The sequence below is a fragment of the Atractosteus spatula genome, chromosome 2, assembly GCF_055471065.1.
Source record: "Atractosteus spatula isolate fAtrSpa1 chromosome 2, fAtrSpa1.hap1, whole genome shotgun sequence".
In the NCBI taxonomy this organism is placed as follows: domain Eukaryota; kingdom Metazoa; phylum Chordata; class Actinopteri; order Semionotiformes; family Lepisosteidae; genus Atractosteus; species Atractosteus spatula.
The window spans coordinates 54,893,943-54,918,530 of NC_142707.1; the positions used below are offsets into that span (position 1 = coordinate 54,893,943).

The window sequence follows — 24,588 nt, forward strand, 5'->3', positions numbered from 1 at the left end:
GGTATACAATTCAGCCAAAATGTGGAAAATGAAGAACCTGGATTCTAACCATTTAACTTCATGCTGAATGTGGTCTGGTGCTTTTTTAACATTTAAATCACATAGGAGACTGGAAACAGGTCCACCTGTAACTAATAAAGGTAGGTAGGTCCATATTTGAGCCATAACAGCCCACTGGTCTAGAATATGTTCCCATGGCATTAAGTGAAAGAACAAAACTCCCCAGCAAATGTGGTCCCTTATACAAAGCTCAGTGACTGGACCAATTTGCTTAAAGGAGTTCACTCAAGGGCACAACAGCAGTGTTAATCCACATCCCACCAGCCCGGAGGCCAGAGATTCACCCACCACACTGTCACTCCTTAACGGATAAAGGGAATTAAAATCAAAATCATTTTACATTTAAACTGGTATAATTCTTTTGAGGCAGGGAAAAGAATTCTAGTCACTAACAGAAGGGCTAATCCTTTCACAACTCATTCACAGTTATGGACAGGTGGAAGTGAGGGTTTTGGCCCATGCTAAGTGTTTTATCATAACCACACTTCAAGCACACAAAAAGTGTCACAAACGAGAGGAGCCATTCAGCCCATTTGGCCCTTTTATAGTTAGTAGATAATTGACCTCAGGCTCTCATCCAGCTGTTTCTTGAAAGAAGCCAGCATATCAGCTTTATCAGCATTGCTGGGTATCCTGTTCCACAGCCCCACAACTATTTGCGTAAAGAAGCTGCCTCCAGTTCTGAGGTTCTTGGCACTTCCATGTAGTTTCCACTTGTGTCCTTGGGATCCTGTTTTGCTGTTCATCCTGAAGAAATCTGCTGGGTTGACTTTGTATTTTAAATTCTTACACCAGGTCCCCTCGTAGTCTTCTCTGCTCAAGATTTAAAAAGGTTCATTTCCTTCTGCCCGTCAGTGTGGGACAATCTGATTATTCTTCTCTGGAATGTTCCCAGAGCGGTGATATTTTTTCTATACAGTGGTGACCAAAATATAGGCACAGTACTCTAAATCAGGCCTTGCTCGTGCGCAATACAATTTTAATGCAATATCCCTTGAATTTAAATTTGTAGAGGTTTATCCATATAGCATAGCTTTTTGTTTGCCTTTTAATTGCTCCTTCAAATTGTCTGGAAGTTGTAAATGATAACTTAATATAAACTTTTAAGTCTTCTATATAATTAGCCTCTTCTAGCTTAGTTTCCCATTGTTTATTTAGAATTTGTTTTTACTACCCACATGCAAAACCCTGCACTTCTCTACATTAAACATCATCTGCCACGTGTTTGCCCAGTGGTAAACTATCTAATTCTTTTTGAGTTTCATTTGCTGCTTCTATAGTGTTAAGCTAATCCACTTCATTTAGTATCCTTTGCAAGTCTGACAATTTTACTGGACTCTAGATAATTCATATAAATTGTCATCAATGGTGCATTACACATCCCTGCAGTATTCCACTAATTACATCACTCCAATTACCTGTACCCATTGTTTTCTATTTATTTTAAACGGATTATTCCTTATACCAGGACTACAGTACTTGTAGCCCTTCCACTGTGATCCATTACAGGATTTTCTTACAACCAGTTCTTAATATCCTGTTTCATAAATGACAGGCTCAAAATGTTGCAGTGAAGAAGATGGCTGTATCAAAGTACCACAGCTGAGCAAACTGAAGGGTACCAGTGTAAGGTTCATCATACCAGTGTAAAGTTACTTACATTTCGAAGGATTCATGAGGTTCTTGATTGTCACCAATACGAGTTCAAGCATCCTTGTAAGCACTGTAGTAAAATATAGCATAGGGCTACTCAATCTGTGGCTCTTCTGAATGGCTCCATCATATACTTTTGCTACAACCATCTCCTTGATTATTTAATTGGTCTACTTGCTTTTGCCTAAATTACTAAATACCTAAGTATGGCAGTGGAGTGAAGCAGATTGGTTTGGCTGCAGTATAAACTGCCCTGATGTTTAACATATCAACTTTAATCTCAGTTCCACAACTGCATAGACTTAGAGGAATAATAAGGAAACAGCAGCAGGATTCAATTTTCACCTTTATTCAAGTATTTCACAGCAGTTTTCTCAGAAATTACAGTAAATGTTCCGAAATTTAAAAAATAACTTATGCTAATGTAACAAATTCAGAAAAAGCACAAAAATTATGGGTGTTAAATACATTTGGGATAAAACTGATTAACCCAAAAACAAAATTGCAAAGCTATATAAAACAAAACTTTTATAAGTCAACCAGATGAAATCTCCTTGTTATTTAAGAAACAATTTTATTATTTGATACCAGCAAATGTTGTGACTAGTGGAAAAAAAAATCATATACAATTCATGAGTACATTGCGATTATGCGGAACAGTTTCAACCAGGCATTCAAATCCCTGGTAAAACACAAATCCTCAAAAGGAAGAAAAAAATCAGGGGGCTACAAAATAATACGATAAAATAATTATATTGGCAGCTAGAAAAACCTAAGATGTGTTTATGAGCACAATGGGGTTAAATCAAGAAAACTGACTCCATGAAGCACCCAGCATCTAATAGACACTACGCCAAGAAAACTGCTCTGCCACAGAAATTGTCTCCTGTGCTTTGGAGGAAGAAACTCAGCAAGTCAGCAGTGAACTACTAAATGTTTTAAGGCAAAAACCTCTTATTACTGGTGAAAGCCTAAATCAGAGAGGAGAACCCTGGCCATCAAAAGGTATATGTATTCACCGCACCTAATCTCTTTCATTTCCATACACCGAATGATTGCCTTCTAGCTCCATAATCTGTGGGCAACACTAAAGCACCAGGTACAAGACAGTTAAACCAAGAGCCAGAAAAAGATCCGTCGACTCTGAAAGTGCACATTTTACACTTAAGACTCCGGATGCAAGGCTTTCATCTTCCCCCTTCTACTGAGCTGACTATCATCAGAACTACAGAAGGAACACGTTTTAGTTCGGAGTACGGTGGTGGGGGGGGGGGGGGTACCCTTGAGATGACAAAACGCACAGGGCAGTGTTTTGCGGTGGTGAAGTAGCAAAATGAATAAAAATCAAACGAGATGGTTTTGGAGCTGGTCTGAAAAAAAAAATGATTATTAGCGGCCATTGTTCTCCAGCAACAGAAAATGGGCGTTTGAGATAACACTTCCACAGGGCAAAATAATGTCATAGAGCTTAAAACAGTGGTCAGCATCTCAGCAGCATTTCAAAGTTACACAATGCAAAATGATTAGACAGTTTCTCACAATCATGTTTAAAATGAAAGTTGTGTAGCCCATTTATTCAGGCACCACTAAGTATACCAAAGTCATTGACCACCTATACTGTAAACCAAGAAAAAGCAAAAATCAACTTTACAAATGGAATAAATATATATTTAAGATTAATAATGCAGCAAGAACCTGAGAACTGTAAAAAAACCCTTTTTTCCAGAAACTTGCTACAAAAATGTTGCTACATTGCATTCAGCACAAATTTCCTGTTTGTAACAATTCCCCAATTTCTTTTACATACAAAAGGTTAGGTTAATGATATTAGACTGTAAAAACACCTTGTCATAGAAATAATGTTAATAAATAATTAGAAAAACAAAACCACATGAAAAAGCGGTGAGAGTCCACCTACACCCAGCGTAAGAAACGAGAAAGTACAGTGCTCTGCATTGGGCCTGCTTGTAGTATGATGTACTGATAGGGAGAGAGAAAAGAGCAATACTGCTAATTTAAATATTGATCCATACAGTAAATATCCTTACATTAAAGAAGCTGGATTTTTTTTTTCCTTTTTGGCTCAAATACAAAAAAAATTATGAAGCACTTTGGATAACTGCAGTAGCAACAGAAATTGTCTCATTTTGTAAGTTAACTGATCCAGTACCTTAGCTTGTAGTATGTAAACTGTACACGTATTACAGTACTTAAAATACTGTTGGTAACCAGTAAACAGCTGGGTTTTAACAAAAAAGAAAGCTGAGGTAGCTGTGTTTTTTCTCTGCAGTAGTCCAATATAAATTCCTTAAAATGTTATCTTGCATATCTTTGAAGGCTGCACCTGACACTGCATGGAGGGTGTAGTGAACTGAGATGGTGAAACTGGCCCTGGAAAATATAGAACTGATGAAGCATTCTGAAATCTGAGGCTAAAATGCCCGGCTTGACGAAAAACAGCAGCAAAAATAAATTAAACAAACACCATAATGCTCTATAGCCTAACATGGATCATCACTGCCTAGGATGGCCTTGTTCTGTTCAATGGGAAAAACGTGCTGAAAAACACAGGAACATATTTTTAGTAGTGTAAAAATGTTTTTAAAAACATAGAAAAACAAAACCCAACAAAAAGCATTATTAATATATTACATACACTACATAGCAACAAAGTCTTGCCAGAAAACTTCTGTAATTAGTCCTACTTGTAATATCTGTACACTTGAGAAAAGGCAGGGCTGCACACCCAGAACGCTGTTCCACAGAGGTGGAAGCTGAACTTGAACTTGCCAATGGAGAAACACACAGAATTCTCCTCTAAAGTTGTCTGAAAAGATATCAGAACACGGAAACATACGGGATAAAAAACAGGTTTCGAATTTAAGACTGAGGGACTGTATATATTAAGTTTTTTTTGGTGCTTATTCGCAATGTTTTTCTCGTCCAATTGTTGCAACACATGTATCTCTTCACAGAAAACCACCTACGGGTTTTACAAATTTTAAAAACTACCACCACCTCAGTATCGGACACACTAAAATCTTAAAAATGATTTTTGTCTGGAGTTGTCCAGCTTGCTGCAACGAATCAAGGACGTGGGATTTACAGCTTCACTGAACTTTTACCGACATTTAAACGTTTATGCTAAATTGTGTCTGTTCATGTTTGAGTCGAGATTTGAGTCAATTTTTACAGAAATGAAAAATTTGTTTTCTGACTAACTATTTACTCTATTGGCACAGATTTCAAATAATGCAAATATGGAGAATCGAGAACGTTTCAAAGCCAAATTAGTCAAACCTTACCTCGATCCAGTAATAGGACAATGGCAGCAAACACATTCAGAAATGGTAGGTAACTTGAAACAGGATACAAACTTTATATATACAGTCCAAAGTGTTCTATCAAAGTAGAAGACTCAATAGCTGGTATTTTTTTATACAAGCACTAGAAGAGTGCTAATAGAATTTTGTATTGTTAAGGGTTTTCTTGTTTCAAATTGTGAATTAAGGCACATGCTAGGCAGTGCAAACCACACAAGACACTGTCTACCTGAACTGCATCCAGTTGTTCCAGCTACTGTAGGTGTTGCAATAAAACATACCATTGAGCACAAATCCTTTTTTTTTCCTTTTTAAAATACACAATGCATGTATAATGGCAGTAATAACTAAGTGGAGAGTTTCAGTTGCTATCTCTATAAATTTCATGAACATGAAAGCAAACTGTGCCTCCTTTTTTCAGCCGATTCTCGGCTCCGATTACAGTAAGTCAGGACAAAACCCCCCAAAGGCTTGTTTAATGCACTTGCTCTTTCTACAGCTGCACACTTCTATTTCATCTAGTTCATTACAGCTTCAGCGCTCGGCAGTTGTAAAAACAGGGAGGCTCAGAAACCCTTCTGATTAAAAAAAACCCATCAACATTTGTATCATGTTTTCAATATTTCGGAAATGATCGCCTGAGCCCGCATCTGCCTGCGTCACATATAAATATAGAGAGACAAGACAACACCCAGATCATTATCAATAATCATATCTTCATACAATAAGAAAATTCCTTATTTCACATAATAAAAGAAATGGACATTTTTGGCAGATATATCTGGGGAAGGTAGATGGACCTTCCTAGAAATTCCAATTGATCAAATGACACACGAGTATGGTAGGACAGGTGGCGCCTCTGCAGTCAAAGGCTTGCAAAAGGTGATACAGTTTGCTTGAGAGAAGTGAGGCTGCTCCCCCCCCCGCTACACCCAGAATCCTCTATGCTTAATAGAGAGTTTTGCACTCAATGCTGGAAAAGTTGGTACTAATTTCACTAAAAATATTTAGTATGGAAACCAGGAGCAGCAAATGGAAATATGATAGCACCAGGGTCATCAAACAGCATTGGCATATGTATATCACTGACGCAAAGTAACCTTTGAATGAGTCTGTTTGGTTCTGTAGGCTGGTTGTGTCCAGGTACCTGAGACAATAGCACCAAAGTCGCCATCAATAAAAAGTGAGTTTTTTTTTCCTTTAAGACCAAGGCTCCAGATGGGCTTGGCTCTGAAGAAATGGCTCAGAAGGCTGGTCTCCCTCACGACAGTCTTATCAGGATCAACCTGCTTCGCTCCATCACAGGAATGTTTCAAAGTTTTTAACTGTCCTCTCCATTTCCTGGAACACAAAAAAGAAAACATGTACCACAATGTCATATCAACAGAAACACCGACTTGTGTTGCACGTGGTGCAATGCAGTTTAGTACAGATGTTATACACTCACACACACAGTGGTTCATGTAAGTAGTACGCAGGTACTTATTTTGAGAAATGTGATTCTATGATGAGAGAGATCTTCCATGTAACACTTTGGTGTTAAGCTGCCAGTATAGTGGTAAATACTTTCTGTAATGGTGATGCAGGATTAAGCAACTGCATAGAAGAATGGCCTTCAAACCCATGATTCCACTTTCTTTCCTACAATTCATTTTTATAGGCACCCTAACTAGAGTTCACTGTTTACCAAGGATAATGCGGCTTGAATACTAAGGACAGCAGTCAAGCCCAGATGAACACTAATAATGGTGCATTATTAGCACCAGGGGTGTTTCAAAAAGAAACAGAGGATAGGAAAAATGATCATATCATGTTCTAAAATGAGATGAGACAGGGAATGGATTGGGATAATCAACAGGGTGGGATCACGTAGAGTAAATCACATCTGTACTGACAGCAGATATCTTTTTTTCTACATTATACACAACAGTATAAAGAAGGACAGGACAACAATTTCACACATAAGTGGGGATCCTTCTGCGAAGGCTATAAAGTACACGGAGTGCTTTCACACTGCTGTTGGAAGTTATGATGATGGACCTAGCAGAACATATTCCAAGACAGGTCATGGTCAAGTAAACAATGTGAATACCATATGAATGCTCAATTCCCTTGCCCCTGTTGACAATGTCAGGGAGACACGTCATAACTGTTAAAAATTGTGAAGTCCTGTACACATGGAAGTTAAGAGCAAATATATTTAGGAGATTTAAAGGTACTTGTTTATCTATGCAATTGCTGAATAAACTACCTGACCATGTGGTGGGTACTGATTCTCTGAGAATGTCATAATGTCCTTGGATCAATAAGCTACAAACAAAATGAGTCCAACAGTTCGTTTGTAACTGTGCTTACTTTGGCAAGCAGGCCTTTTCTGGAGCCAGCTTATTCATGTGGATTTTTAACACTTTAAGGTACAGTCAACAGCGTGACATGACTGTTTTCCTCATGCTTTCATGGATCATTCCTTTCCTTACTACATCCTTCTTCATCTTCCAGAAACTTGGTTTTAAATGGGAATGAGAAGCGAGAAGCAAGAATGTGCAGACTGAAACTTGTCAGGGATATCAAGGTTCACGCTTGCTGGAGCAGTAAAATGTAGACTGTAGGATTAAACACTTCTATGTATATGAGAGGAGAGCTGCTGGAAGAAATCTCAGGATGAAAAACATGCAAAGGGAAACAGAAAGGTGGGAAAACCACCTAATCAGCCAGACTTAGCTCATGAGACAAAACTTCTCCAGTATCACAGATTCTCAAAGGAAAGGAAGAAAGACACAAAGTTTATCTGTCATAAATATTACATTACTGGCATTTCCAGATTTCCAGACTACATTAATTTCTACAGGCTTTTCCATCATATCAGGTGATGAATCTGCAAAGGTCATTTTTAACCTTTTATTATCATGGCATCCTTCGTTCCCCTCCCCCAGTAAAGCCATTGACTGATATTGAAAAATGTACCACACATCTGCGGCACAGTGGGGATGGAGGAGAAAGCTCTCTAACAATGTGGCTCTTTTGTTGTGGCAAGAAGCAAGTCAGCGTGACCTTCAACGCACAGTGGAAAACCAGCCTGCAGTCACTTCCCCCACAAGACAGTCCGCTCCCAGCCATAGGGAAAGGTCTACCCGAATGCTTCTTCATTATACTACTGCATTATGAAAGGGAAAGTCTCTGGCACCCACAGCCTGCAGGTGGAAGCAGAAGAAAGGAGCCCTGGCTTTTATCGCCACTCAGCCTATCAATCACCCTGCCTCCCCAGGCTTTCTCTGCTGTGCACTCCAAAGACGAATGGATTCTCAAGCTGCACAGATAGCATACTTAGCAACTTATTCATGCTTTTTTTTTTTAATTATTACTATTCAACAGTAAAGGTTCAGCCTACTATGTAGACTCAAATACTGTTGATCACCAGGGTCTCCTTCCTGGTAGGGGGGAGCTATCCTTGTCCTCATTGACACTGTCACCCAACAAGTACTGAATCTAAGAAATTGCAGATTTAAAAGCAGAGGGACCATTTCTGATTACATTCTAAGTAGGTCCAAGTTAAAGGGCAAGATTGAGGGGAAAACATGTATGTTCATACAGTCCTGTTAACAGGCAGTACACAATTAATTGGAGAGAAAAATACAAGCTGCTAGCTCTTCATGAGATGTGGACTAAATAAGGCTTCTTACTGTTAACGTGATTGATGGGATTTTTGTCACGTCTGAAAAACCTAACACTCCATCATTAAACATTTCAAGCAATCTGTCTTATCCTACGGTTCTGTTTTCCTTCACTTCCAAAACTCTGCCTCGCACGCCAGCCATCCCTAACATTACATCTGGCTGCAGGAGAAGGCTTGTTTTTTTTCCCCACTCGCTTGCTTGTGTGCAGCTGTGCAGATGATGCCAGTTTTCTGTAACACAAGTCAAAATTCTGGAGTGCTGTGAGAATTAGGAAAAGCCATGTCGTTTGAAGTTTTTTTCACAAACGTCAGTTTTGATATCCACGGACAAAGGGGCTATTTTTGTGAAGAATTAATTTATGGACATGTTTCATTATAATAGGTTACGGTTATTAAGAACATGTCATCACAGCAAAGCTGTTCATAAGCTGAATCGATCTGCATTCAGCTCCTGGAACTCTCTACTCTGTGCCAGTTCACCAGTTCTCTGCCATAATTCACAGCCAACACTGGAAAACCATGAAAAGCTTTTTGGAGATCCTGCATCATCCTGCCATGTCAACATCTTACAGCAATATGTTCTCTTGTGAACACAGTTTATAAGACAATGCAGGTAAGAGGTCCTACAAAAAAAACCCAAAATGTATCCAAGGTTTCTCACTCCTTTTTAATAAAAGCAGGAGAATCAAAGCCTAAAGAAGGGTAGCGCGAATTCACTCAACACAAAAATGATGCACGTGACAAACTACGACTGTTTTGTTTTAAATCTTCGATGACAGGATTTTTTTTTATGAACTCAAGTTACGGTTAGAGATGAATTCTGATCTCTAGAACAGCCCGTTTCCCCAGGTCATCTCTGCCAAATGCTGCAGGTAGTTGTTTCGAGCCTTTCAATTTTTTTTGCTGCTTATCTCATTGTGAATGGGAAGTTTCTAGGGAGAGAAGTCTAGACTGTCAAGATCAAGTGAGTTCCTGTGCCGGAGCGCTGCCGACTGCTAGACGATGGCTCACAGTCCCTCCCCCATTCTGATTCCCTCCACAGATCCAAGAGAAACCTTTCTGTGAGCTGGCGCTTGTTAGCAGGAAAGATAGCTCTTCTTGCAACTACCTTTAAAGCTGAGAAACAAAGCCCCTATGTACGAAAAGAAAGCCCCATGTTACCTTAAAGCAGTGATCTAACGCCAGAATAACATATGCCTCCATTTCAGGTAACAAGCTCCAAGCAGCCTCCTTATATTAACATGTTTTTTATATTGCTTGCCTTGCAGACAGTGTTCACTTTACCAGGTAGATACCCATCACATCACTGTAAAAGTAGCCTTATTTTGCTGGCATTGGTAACAACGCAGAACACAGAAAACAAATCTACTTCAAATGCAAGAGACAGCCTTGGGGGGGAAAGAAGGTTGCAATCGCTGATTCACAGTTAAATAAAGCCCACTAGGAAAAAGGGCTGCTTCCAACAGCATTATGAATTAAGAGCTGACACAGCGTCGGACTGCATTACTGTTGATGGAGAACTACCCTGAACTAACTGCAAAAGCTTTATTGTGGCCTTGCTTCATAATCTATACGGAAAAATATTTCCAATAAGAGACTTTATTTGATGAGAAAGGTGCAAAGGGCAATAGTGGATAAGCATATCTGCTGTATAGGGATAAAACAATTTAAATAAGATCCAAGCTAAAAATGAAAGTAAAATCTTAGGATCTATACCAGCTTAAGGGTCATGCTCTTTTTTCCTCCTATAATGAATCTTCTTTCTCTGGCTTAACAGCCGCCTGAAAGATTGGTCTGAATCCAGCAGAGAAAGATTCCCTGTGGCCCCTCACCTCTGTAAGATGAGTCTTATCATAGTCTCTGCGGTGCAGATAGATGCACTGACTCAGCAGAGAATACAGCCTCTCCAGCTGATCCACAGTGTAGTTTTCACTCTTCTTGGTTACCAGCTCCAAGAGACCCTGCAAGAGAGTAATGGCAAAATATTACAGGTTGCAGCCCTGGCTTTGCTTTTATTTCTCAATATACTTTATAATGTAAATACAATTTCATAACTCTATAATCCTGCCTGACCTGGGACCTGTGAAAGAATACTTCCTACAAAATATAAAAACAAATGAAAGAGTCTCTTCGTTATTGCTACCATAAGTCTACTCCTGATTTGTCAAAATTCAGTTGCCTTCTTAAAATAAAGAGGTTGTAAAAAGCCGATGCCCCTCTCATTTTTGAATGAGTTTCCCCAGATACTGAAAGATTAAGCAGCGTTTTAGAGAAACGGTTGTAAAATTTGTTTTACGTAATTCAGCGGCTTCAAATTTATTGGCAACAAAATTCCTGTTCTTTCATGTCACAAACTGTATAAAACATCTAAATTGGCAACATAAAAATGTATTTAAGATCTTTTTAAGAAACTATACTGTATGTTTCCAGCCAATATCAACAATAAAAGTTATGTTGTCTGCACATAAATGTGTACCTGTACATGGAAGTTTTTTTGGGTTTTGTCACAAAATTCATCTTCTGATCTCTTGTACTTATATTCATGCATGTACGTAATAAGGGACAGGTTAAATCCACACTGAAAACCACAAAGAGGATAAAAAGGTTTCAGCTGCAGAGCCTTCTTCATGTTCCTTAGCAGCTCAACGCTGATGCCAGTGCCCCAGCTCAAACCTCCTTAGAATATTTTCTGCTTTACCCCTGGATTTGTCCGAGTGTATTTGTAAAATCAATACAATTTACAAAAAACATCAAGGCATATTTGATTCATTTATGTTAGATTTACATTATTATAAATTGTATCTCAAACATATAGTGCTTTTCAACCAAATGCACTTTACACACAGTAGAGGATCCACCTTTAAAACAAAACAAGATTTAAGGAGGAACTCCTGGGGGGTAAGAGAGTGCAAGCCTGTAGTGAAACATAGCCAAGGTTTCGAAAAGCTTTATGGGATTGTCAATGACCAAGAAGTCAGGACCGTTGTCCAACACCTCACCCAAAACAGAGCACCTCCTACCTTGTCACCATACACTGGCATTAGTTTAAAGTCAGAGGGAAGAGCACCACCTATTGGTCAAGCAACATCACAGCAGCACCCTGATTTCCCCTGAGGTCTCGTGTTCCAATACTGACCAGCTTCTCACATCAGGCTATAAGGTGATAACACTTCTGCCTTAAAAAGGGAAGTTTCAAAAATTCCAAAATCAATCCTCACAATAGGCGATCCTAAAATATTTAATAACTGCTTTGAATAAGAAAAATGCACATTCAAAATCAAAAATCATATAATGAAGGCAGAAACTGTCTTTTATATGGCAGTTTTGGGAATGAATCAAGGAACATTTCAAAGATTTGTCAAAAAATATTCCTACACAATCACTTTCAATAAGGACTTTACATTAACATAACACTTCACATCACTGTTCAATTAAAATGTACAGATTTCTGAAAGAACAGAATTCACACCCAAACATTTTGCGAACTTAAGACTCAAAACATTTGCTTTCGCCCCGGGAAAAAGTGCTCGTTTCCAACAGATCTCCCCCATTGCCTACAACAAGCCAAAAGAAACCATGTCAATCTCTTAGATGGGATTTAAAAAAGGCATTACAGCCATCCTTGAATTCCTCACAGCGAGGTCTCTGATACTAACTTTTTCTCATCTTTTTAAGAAACTGTACATCACGGGAGGAATGATTTCCTCCCCATCTACAAACACTGCCTTCTTATTTATAAAGACAAAGAAAATCTGTCTTCAGGAAAGCTGTGGCTCTGGTATCACAAAGATTGATTTTTTTTTTTGCCTGGGAGGAAGATACAATATTGCCACCAACACAGATATTCCTCTAAAACGAAATTCAAAACTCACATTATTTTTTATCACTGAGCAAACGCTTTAAAGTACAAAACAAAAGATTTGGTGCGCCTATCAATGACTTAAAAAACACAAAAATTGTGCTTGTCATGATACTCGTAAGTGAAATTCTGTCTTTCTGCAACAATACAGAATCCAGTTTAAAATCCAAATGCAGCATGGAGCATTCACATCAACAGAAATAACAACAGGACAAAACTGGAGAACTGTCCCATGACATCTGAAGACCAGTCTACAGATGACAAAAGATACTGGTGCGTCTTTTGTCATCTTTTGTAATTGAAAAGCAGAAGAAATAAAGATCTGGAAAACTTCACTCTCCCCAAAAACAATATTCACCGTCAAATCCGGCTAAGGCATTATTCACAGGCTAGATAGAGAACAACACTGCTGCAAGGTGATACAATCACTATGTAGCTATCAGCACTACTATGTTCAACACACTGGGCAGGATGACTGCATGGTGTGCACTCACACCCAGAGTGTTTGAAGACTGTCCTGCCTTCACTGCAGGTACATAAGCATCATTAAGAACACAAAGGTTACGAAGGATAAAAGGCCACTCGACCCTTCACAATTGTTTGGTTGCTAGCAGTATACTGATCTATATGTCATCCAGCTGTTTCTTGAGAATTGTGAGGAAAACATTTTCAACAACATTGCTTGGTAGCTTTCTCAAGATACCATACACATTTTGAGGCCATTCTAAAATTCAAAACACATCCCCCTAACTTCCAGTTATGCACCTGTGTTGCTGTTTCACCGTTGAAGAGAAAGTAGTCCACTGGGTTCACTTTGTGAAAATATTCCGGGATTTTCACTACTCAAACCATGCACATTGTAATCCACTCTGTCTCCAACAAAATAAACATTCTTAACCTGTCATTTTAGGACACCCAACCATCCATTTTCAAAACACATTACCCAGTACAGGTTGCAAGGAAGTCAATCCCGGCAAGTAACGGGCACAAGGCAGGCTACACACTGGACATGATGTCAGTCCAACGCAGGGCAGATACACAACACAAACACTCACACATTCACACCAGGGCCAATTTTCCCAGAAGCCAATTAACCTACCAGCAGGTCTTTGGATTCTGGGAGGAAACCAGACAACCTGGAGGAAACCCATGTGAACACAAGGAAAACACACAAACGCCACACAGAGAGCACCCCAGGAATTAAACCCAGGGCCCCAGCACTGTGAGGCAGTAATGCTGAATCACTAAGCCGCCATGCTACCTCTTACGACATTCCACTTGGAATTACTGTCGTTGCTCTTCACTGCCATTATTCTAAGGCAGCGATCAGAATGGTGTGCCAACCAGAATTGCACAAAATATTTGAACGACGTCCAACAAGTGCGTTGTATAATGTTTAATATTTTAAGTTAAATTCTACACTATTCACTGGATACCCTAGCATTTCAGGTTTTTTAATTGCTTCTCCACATGATTTGAAACAGGACAACGGTGAGTCAGCAATGTCCTAGAAACATAAGAGGGTGAAGTGGTAGTCGCCCAACCGGAACCGTGCCAGGAATGTTCACAGCCACAGGAATAGGCGGACTCTACATTAAGAAGCCACCGCTGTGAAATCACACTGATATGTCACAGCAGCCTTGTTTGCTAATAACAGGTTATTTTATGCTTTTTAAAAATATCTGAATGACGCCTACCTATTTTTGAAGCAGGACTACTGTTTAAACAACAGCTTACCATTTACACATCTCTCTTACTCACCCACCCCTATTCATGACAGAAGTGTAGGGCAACCTGACAGCTCTGAAATAAATTAATGCACTGTGCCAATCAAAAACAGATGGAGGAACCGAAGCACTCTTTCTCCCCTAAAGATTTAAAGAAAAGCAAGGCATGCACAGCATACAAGTCACTCAGGTAAAGCCATTTTAAAAACTATCTTCAATGATGAACAGGAACATTCTCTCTCAATTTCTCCATTTGGCTTTCAGTAAAGTAGCCTGAACTGACAATATTTACCCATCACATATATTTATATTGGGGGGGGGAAATACATTAAAATCCAGCACAAATGCTCAAATAATCTCTCTCCTTATCCATCTTTACAACTAAGGCACCTTCACCTAAGAAAAAAACCTGTAATGAAGTGTTGAAATACCCCCTGGGGAAAAAAGAAAAAACTAATATCATGAAACTTAAAGTAAAATTCAAAAAACACAGTGGCAATCAAATAAAAGTGAAATCACTACTAATTTTGTAATGTTAAATATAGAAAATAATTCAAAGGATGACGCATGATAAAATAAAATTTCAATCAAATTAAATGTGTCATTAAACTGTTACCTTAAAACAAAAGTTAATATGCTAAAGACTAAGGACTGTGGTCAAAACAGTACATTTTGAGGAGACCTGATAGACATTATCTGAAACTCTTAAAGACTTAGACAATTTCCACCCAGACTTTCAGAATTAACAGTGAAACATGAATCAAAGTGCACAAGTGGAAAGCATTTTGTTGTATTGAAAGCTTAGTCCAACAGACACAGAGATCTTCTCTCACAAAATTCAGAAACACCTCTAAGCTACAGGATGCACACAGTAATGTCCTACACTGACAGGCTACAAAAACTGAATTTTAATCATGTACAGGAAAGACTACAAGAGGATCAGATTCAAGTCTTCAATATCCTCAAAGGTTTTGACAAATCTACTGGATTTCTTCATACTTAGCTGTGAAGCACAAACTAGGAGGACATGAGTGGAAACCAAGCAGAATTACATTTAAGACTGAGAACAGGAGGCACTCTTTTACAAAAAAACATGTGAGTATGGGTCAAACTGGCCAGCCATGTTGTCAAAGACAACAGCCTGTCTTCTTTCAAGAAACAGCTGAACAAGTCAGATCAATTACCTAGTAGCAGAAAATGAGCCAGAAGGGCAAAGTGGCCTCCTCCCATCTCTGACCTTTCTAACATTTTTTAATTTGAGACAGGCTACGTGATGATAAACTATCTTTGTCCTCCTTCTCTTCTGCTTATATCAGGGTTACAGCCATGTTTTCCTTTCATTTAGAGAGGGACAGACTTTTTTCTTCATGCATTTAAAGGAAGGGAGCACTTTGCTGTTTTTTTAGTGGGAAAGTGAACTGATGCTTTGATTGTGACTTGCTGGTGTGACACTATAGTTGATCAAAACGGGAAGCACAGTGAAATAGTGAGGCTATAAGTCCATGGCTTAAAACAAGCACCATTCAAACCACACAAAAATAAAGGCAAAACAGGACTTAAGTACTGCAGTTTAGTCTTCAGAAATATAATAGCTATAATATGCTTGGATCTTCTCTGGACACCTCCCACACAACTTGGAAGTGATGGACCAAATGTGATAAGTACATTGAATGGGTCTTTCCTACAGGTCTCCAACAGTAATATCTGTTTTGTACAAACCCAACAAGTAGAATAAAATATCTTTCTATGTGGCACCATTTCATTTTACTCTCTTATAGCAGAATGACGTAAGGTGGTCGTAGAACATTTCCTGAATTAATATAAACACAATATTACACTTATTAAACAGCTTCCTAAAGATGGATATTTGAGACCAGGGGTGTCCAAATCTGGTCCTGGAAAGCCACAGTCTAGCCAGTTATACAAGTCACCTTTAAATCATCGATTTGGAAACACCTGGAACAATATCATTTTGACCAATAAAGCAGGCGAATTCTGCAAGTAAGCAACTCAAGTGATGACTGGAAAGGAAAATGCCATCATTCTGTAGCTCTTAAGACCTACTTAATTCAGCTCTTGACATAACTGAACCAATTGAGTTACCACAAGCCCCAGGTTATTACAAACTGGTGATTTTGGGTTAACTTGTGAGACTGGACTGCATTTCTCCTTGGCCAGAGTTGGTCACCCCTATTCTGGACTGATTTCCTAAAAATAGACAGTGCTGTAGACAAAGACAAATGACTCAAACCCTACTAACACCAAACAGAATTAAAATGTACTTTAATGCAATGTATCACAAGCTAAACAGAAGTTATAAAATGATTTTTGAACCCCTGAAGTAGTGGATAGCATTAGCAGATCCCTAAAATCATATTGTAAATAGTGAAGCTGCCTTTTCAAAGTGGTTTCAAAAGAAAACCAAGAACCAGCATAGAAAACCAAGAACCAGCTATACAACCATTGAAAAAACAAACCATTTTTTCTGTTCTTTCTACCAAGATATTTTGTCTTCAATTTCTCAGTTGCCAAGTCAAACTACCACCTCCTTATACACATACTGGGTAGGCTTTTCAACAGTATTTCATTTATTGTGCTGCTGCTTCTCTGAAGCCAGTGTGAAGTCTGCTATAAATGACAGCAGACAGGGCAGGGAAGCGTCGATCAGTCTGGGACACAGAGGCACCAGGGCTGTCTCAGAGCCCCGAGGCCACTGGATGGAGATAATGGTGTGATATTAGGTGTCTCAGTAAGATGATAAGGTACAGATCAGTATGATGTTTCATGCTTTGAAAAATGATTTTACACCAATTATGTTCCTGTCTTCACTGAAGTCAAGCCAGTGGCCTCTATATTTCGCAGTGCTGGGAATCCAATTTACACTTGAATATTAGGTGAAACTCAGCATATCTAACTGAATAATGTCCAAAGTCCAGGGGAAGTTTTAAGCTCCAGGTGTGTCAATCAAATCAATATATGGTTGCATGTCTGCTCATAACTGCAAAAGGTGCAATGTGCACTCTGGAAGTATATAATTTTATACCTTCAATTTTAAGTTACCTGAAAGCCTGAATCAAATTATTGCTGAAAAACTATTACTCAGAGTATGTTTAAGCTAGCACACTTCAAAATTATTCCCCACTGGATCACTCAAGGAACAATACATATATTGGTCAAATAGTAGAAAAAAAAATAAGCTGCTTACGAAACACACAATTGTCAAACAAAAGCACTAGAGTAGAGTTACTGTACAGTTTACTAACCACAACTGTAAATACAGAGGATTCATAATTGAGGAGCAGTTGACAAAAGACAAAGAAATTGTCATTTAAAATTTAAAGTGCTTAACAGGTTTCAGAAAAAATAAGGGATGAGAAAAAAAATGACCACAATATGAAACCACCATCATAAATTAAAGACCTTGTGCATCACGCCTTAAAAAATGATTTCTCCTTTATATTGTTTATATCATCAAATTGCCTGGGAAAAAAAAACCCAAAAGAATGCATGCAATGACAGCCCCAGTGTGCCATCACTAAAACAGATACTATATTTTCATGGAAAAGTGAGAAGCTGAATTTCTTTTCCCAAAATATATTACATTCCAGTCATGTTAGGAAGCCACTGTGCCCTAGTATCTATGATTATTTCTATCCATATATAAAGCTATGCCCACCTACCCTTTTAAGACCAGTAATGGAGCTGCCCTCAATTTATGAAGGCCGGTGTATACTTCCAATGACCTGCTGTAACCCTTCAGCTGTACTGTGCCCTTGCCCCAGCAGGCTCAGTGGTGTCACAGCTGCAGCTGCTTGAGCTGTACAGTAAAACTATGCGACGAGACACTAATACTTTCTGGGCCAGCACAAAACTCAGAAATCCATTTCTTAAAACTAGAAAACAAAGCAACAACATAAAATAGGTAAGACTGCAAGAGGAGAGGGGACTGCAGAGATGGTGATTTAAAAGTGCGGTACAGGTTGTTTGTCAAAGATCCTACAATCTTGCTATCATTAAGCATGCACTTTAGGACAAATTCAGCCAGGCTTGAGGCAGAGGCATATAATACAGAAATAAAACACTTAATTTGATTGTGTACAAACCATTTACTGTGGTTAATAAAACCCACCTGTTTTATCATAATGACTTGAGTTTAAGAATAATTGTTCATATCTGGGTCAAGTCCTTTCAAGGGCTTCTTCATTCAGTGTAGAGAAAGCCTTGTCACTGATTGTTAATGCTTTCAAGTCTCTCAGAATGGCAATGGACAGACACTTTCTACTGCTTTTTTCAGCACACTGCTGCTAAGAATTATTTTCAAAAGCAATTTGAAAGATTGTTCATATCTCTGGCACTACCCAGATCACCACAAAACAAGAAAAAACAGCCAATTTCTTGCTTGACAGTGTTCCTCAGTCATTTATTTAGTCGCTTGTTCTGTTGGTTTGAGTATTTTAGGAGCAGGGTGGTTGGTGAACTACAAAAAGAATTAAATCAGAGTAACAAGACGCAGTTGGTTTGCTGTGTTTGGATTTGTGTTTTTACATTATTTTGCACATTTGATTAGGTCTTATTGCATTCCTCAGCACAAAAGCATTACCCTTTATTTTCTTTCTTCACATACTTAGTGCTTTTCACTTCAGAGACTATTGCTAAGAATGGATGCTTGTTTCACAGCACTGAAAAGGCTAGCTTGTGTTACTTCTTGAGAGTTGATGATATGATGAATATCAGCTTCACGCACTGTTAAACAAATGGCATAAATTGTATCTTTGCCATTTCACGACTTCTTGAATCTGTCGCTCATCGCTTCTGCATGGAACTGCAAGGATGGTGTTCGCCATGTCAGGCACCTGATGAGCTGGCGAGTGATTTCCACTTTCTACACATGTGGAATCGGATCGATACCATGATTTATGAGAGACGTTACAAAGTACTCTGACCTTGGAGAGGAGCGCAAGTTACTTTCTTCTAACAGGGTGTCACATGTGAAGATCTGCTCAGGAACCATGAGGCAATCCTTCCAGCAACAAAACTCCTCTTGCTTGAATTAACATTCAAATCCCTTAACCGTTCTCTGAAAGAATTCCCTCGACACTTGTTTTCGTCCCTGTGTACGACTTCAAGCAATTTCAGAAAACTGCATCATTATCCCTCTTTTTAAAATTTTTTTCTAAAAGACCTAAAAAGTGCTAAGGAAGTGGATTTCCCCTTCAAAACAGTAAAAAAAAAAGTCAAAATGAGTCAACTACTCTCTCTTCTATCTCTGGGGCCTATCTCAGAGACTTGCATGAAATTCCACATTTTACCAAAAACAAAAAGAAAAGAAAGGTTTTTCTTTACATTTGTTTTGTGCTTTTCCGAGCTCCATATTCTGACTTTTTCAGGCAGTGGTCTTACCGATAATCGCTCATGATCTACAACAACTGGAGGGGTAGGTTCTACTGGATCCTCGGGCTGCTTCTCCACATTTATTGCTTTCAGCTGCTCTGAAAGTGTTTTTTTGCACTTCTTCATCTTGGTCGTGCCTACCATAAACAAGAAGTGGAAAGAAGCAGAGTGTATGAGTCTCAGAACGCATAAATATGCAATAAAAAGATGTTTCACATAACATACACATATGCATCTTTTATTGTGCATTTCGTGCTATAAAAAAATGATCAGCTGTATATCATTACAAGTTTTAACTATAACCATAATGTGATTCATTGCAGGTTACCTGAAAGGTGGCATACACTGATGGATGCAAGCTGACAAAATAACGCCCCCTTCCAAGAGACTACTGCTCACTATAATTTATCTCGACCAATGTATAATTCACAGGAAAATCATCATCGACTACTCCACTGTCTCATTCTACAGACTCTTTGCTTGGGGAACATGCAGCAATAAATCTAGCAGGAATGATGCCTACAGGCCTGCAAGAGACGGAGCTAGGCTCTGAATTAATGGGCAAGCTACTGAGCAGGGCAGCCAGAGGAAGGAAAATGAAAAGGCAGAAAGCAAGAAAGAAATAGTAGACTTAATGGCACCTCTAAACATGCTTTAACTAGTAAAAAAACACCATAAATGTCTTTGTTTTAACATAGTGCACCCTTCATTACAGTCCCTTAAGGAGATCCTGGAGATCCATCCATTTAAATCCCACAACAGCTGTAAATTGTAAGCCAGTCTTACCAGCTAAGAGTCAAAAGTATGAGCTAATGGTTATGAGGAGAAACAAGAAACAAAGTAATGGACCTCTGGTCCTGGAGGGCCACATTCATGCAAGGCAGTCCAATTCATCATTTGCTCTAAAACTCAGTGCTGACTTCCTGCAAGCTGAAAAGTAAGTGGTCCAATGAAACCCATTATGATGCCTACCAATGGCCCTGCTGCAATGTGCAATTGAAAAAGACTCAATCCAAAATAAATGTTAGCAGATTTTCAAGTTTTGAGTTTTAAGCACTTTACACAGTTTCAAATTTACCTTCATTTTCATGTTCCCCCTCTTTAGGGTCAGAGGTGGTCTCCTGTGGCACACCGCTCCCAGAACTGCCCACTTTCGCCTCTTCTTGCATTTCAAAAGAAGCGCTCTTCTTCTTCTCTCCTTCCACGGTCTCTACAATCTGGGAGGCATCATCTGGGAGAGCAAGGGCTGCAGAGGCTCTGGCTTCAACAGCGATCACCTTATCTTCAGATAAGGTCTCGCTATCCAGACTGTCCAAAGACTCGTCGCCATTCATGCAATCCTGCTGTTTCACGGGGGTGGGTTTGAGCCCAGGTTCGGAGAGCTTCTTGCTGGATTCGTCTTGCTTAGGCCGGTTGTCCAGTCCGGGCACACTGGGCACCGGGGGCTCATTGGAGCTCTCTTCCTCAGTGGAGACCAGGTGCCCGTTCTCATGCCCATCCTCCCCGTTCTCTGCTGGCAGCTCCATGGCATCACAGGACGACTCATCGTGGGTCAGAGAGGTGTCGGGCGGCTCCTCCCCGACTGCATCTTCGGGGCCCTCCATGCTGGCGTCCAGCTCCCCGCAGTCAGCGGGCTCGCTGTCCTCTCCGCCGGGCTCCCCTCCTCCCTCCTCCCCCTCCTTCTTCAGGTAGCTCTTCTTCTTACGGATGATGCCCCGACCCCAGGGGGGCCTCCTCCTCGTCTTGCGCTTGATGTGATCTGCAAAAGCACAAGAGACACTGCTGCCTTAGACTTCCGAAAGTTCCCAGAACAGTAACACAGCTTCCCCCCCCCCACCCCCATCACCTGGCGTGGGACCCACCATGGGCATGTTGGCACTTCCTTACCCAACGGGGTGTGGGAATAAGAAACAAACTACCCTGCCATGTTGTTGAAGCCAAAACTGGCCCTGATGTGTAACCCAAGACACATTTCCATCTCCCAGCCTCCTCTGCCCCTTCCATTTTCTTCTTTCTCCACTACATCCTCCTCGTTTACCCCATTAAATCAAAGCCACTATGCTAACTTCCCATGTTACTACTCAACTACAGGCCTTAACCAACAGACTGCACAACCTCCAGCCAGCACGCTGCCCCGGTGTGCAGGAGTCCCCATTAGCGGGTCTTTCTAAAGAAGCAGGCGGCTAAGCATGTCAACACTCTGGGGGGACTGAACTCCGGTCTCAGCATTTATAGTGTCTCAGGTGATTTTCACCTCTCGATAAATGTGAAGTTAACAGCTGTGTTTATCTTTTTTCAATTTTGTCCCAGTTTTTAAAATTTTCCTGAAGTTCAGTTCTGCTTTTGGCATTAGGATGCTAAGGAATTCTGTGAAAATATAAAAATCCACAAAGAGAAACCACTAGGCCTTCTTTATTTATGTCTCCATAACACTTTTTGGGCTGAATCAATTGCTACCGAAAAACTGTTCATCCATGTAACTCTATGTATGGTACTGTTCATGTATCTGCTTTTGGCTATGGAATGGTCTTATAATCTACTATGCAAAGTGACTTGCATATTCAGTATAAGGTCGTTTTTTTGCATTTATTCATGAAGCTTACTTTTGCTTTTAAGTACAAAACATATGAATCATCTTCAGCATTCAGACAATTTTTTTTTCAAAAGCTAAAACTTTGTAATTCTGGACAGACACAGAAGTTTCACAAACCAAAAACAAAATGAAATTCAGAACAGCCAGCCACAAGGGCTTGATTACTGCCTTTTTCATTATTGCATAGCTATCTCTTCAGCAGTGGAAACAAATTAGAAATTCACATAAAAGCAAAGCCTCGTACTGTGCTATTAACCAGTTGTTTTGCATTCACAAAATCTGAACCAGATCAGCAAAAATACAGGACTTAAATGCAAATGCTCAAAAATGGATAATATTACCACCATCTTTGCATCTGGAATTTGGAATTTGTTTCATTCTGCATGAAGCAAACCCCATCCCCTTTAACTCACAGCTCTGCGCCGCAAGAACGGGAAGGATGATTTTGTTTATCGACCAGAGAAACCAACCGCAAGACAATGAGCGGCCTTCACAAACTATAAAACAAAAAAAACAGGGACAGAACAAGAACACCACGCAGCTGCATACAAGACAAAAGGCAAGCACGCCACCGGGACGTGAAGAAACTCATTGCAGCAGATGGCCTGTAAGAAAAACCGTCATCTAAACTGCAGCAAATATGTTGCAGTGAGCAGGCGAAGGGGCTTAATGTAATGAAAACCCGAGCAAGTCAATTCTTATTGTTTTTGAGATCTTTCAAGATGTAAACCTTACCACCCCCACCTAATTACAAATACAGTATATACACACACTCTCGCATGCTGGGTGACTACCACCTAGAATTCAATTTCGCAATCTGCTGGAGGGCATGCCTGTTCCAAGAAACTGGGTTTTGTGTCTCTGCAAAACCAGCTTAGTCAGATCCCAGTGAGTCAGGCCAGGAAGGTCTTACTCTGCAGAAAGCAGAGCCAGCACAGAGCTAAAGAGGGAAGAGGACTGAAGGCACGAGAGCTGCAGAGCTTCCTTGATTTAAGAACATCAGAAGCTTGATACCCCACAATCAGAGCTGATGCACTACTCTAAATTAGTTGCACACACAGACAGCCAAAGCAAGATTCCAGTTTAAGATTAATTTGGCCACTATGACACTAAGGAGACTGATCAGTAGAACTGAATTTTCTGGGGGTGTCCAGGTACTGAACAGTGGGAAAGCGGGAGTAAATCATTACATTGTGCAAAGTCCACATTTTAAAATATTGCTCATCCTTCATTAATAATAAATAATTTCAATAATTAAATAAAATGTTAACTTTCCTGACTTTTCACTTTACTTTTTTAAAGTATGTTAAGAACCAAGGCAATTAGAGAAAAGAGCAGCTGGGGATGTTGCTGCACTGGGTACCCCACTGTGCCCACTGTATACTGTGACCTCGTTGCCCCATGCAGATGACCCCTCTGGAGAAACACTGCTCCAATTAGTACATCAGAATGCACAATTGCCAAACACTGAATTAAGAGGAATTAAGAGGAAATGCATTGTACTGTACCAGGAGGGAAAGATCTATTAAAGAAATAATTCTATCCATATTCATGCAGATGAATCAGCACTACTGTCAATCAGAAAAAAAAAGTTTGCCTGGAGGGCAGCATTTTAGAATTAAAATTTCACTGTTGTTTAATCTTAAACATATTTAACTTTTCAAAGTACATACCATTACAGTGGAAATCAAACACTGACAATAAAGAAAGAAAACAAATATGCTTGCTGTATTATAATGCCTGGGAAAAAGAACTGAGTTTTATTATTAAAATGACTTTTCTGGTATAATAAGTTCTAAAAGGAGATTCATTTTTTCCTTTGTCCTTTCTTTTAGAAACTATTTGCTTCTATTAGTTTGCAAAAAGGGCCTTAAGAATTATGATTCATATTTTAGCATATACTGAAAAATGTAAAAATCACAGATACTGAAATGATGAAAATACGTATTGTCCATTTTACAACTAATAATGCACAAACTATTATTAATGCCTTTGGACAATAATATACCCACAACATTCATGATTATGTGATGAATTTCTATCATTTTAACTGTCCCATCTATCAGAAACAACAACAAAGAAGAGAAAAGTGAATGCCTCAGCTCTTTAAATGCAGTTGTGACTTCTTCTATAGCAGCTTTGATAAAAGTGATTTTCGACAGGAGGAGTGCTCATACAAGACGCAGCAAAAGCCTTTACTCAAATGACACTGGAAACTTCAAAGACTACAAGCAGTTTTGGGACGCACTTACTTTAACGGTGTCTGTGAATCTCTACTAAGGGATTACTAGAAGACTCCTACGTGGAGC

General features: G+C 39.4%; 1 protein-coding gene across 1 annotated transcript in view; it reads right to left on the reverse strand.

Annotated features, from left to right (window-relative positions):
* Positions 1–2,041: 2,041 nt before the first annotated feature.
* The window catches only part of atad2b (ATPase family AAA domain containing 2B), a 92,218-nt gene continuing 69,671 nt past the window's right edge, over positions 2,042–24,588 (reverse strand). The window contains exons 25-28 of the mRNA XM_088931337.1: positions 20,765–21,445; positions 19,696–19,823; positions 10,542–10,670; positions 2,042–6,377 (exon numbers count right to left, since the gene is read on the reverse strand). Of these exons, the coding sequence (XP_088787463.1) occupies positions 6,336–6,377; positions 10,542–10,670; positions 19,696–19,823; positions 20,765–21,445 (980 nt within the window). The 3' untranslated portion in view covers positions 2,042–6,335. The remainder of the gene's footprint in view (positions 6,378–10,541; positions 10,671–19,695; positions 19,824–20,764; positions 21,446–24,588) is intronic.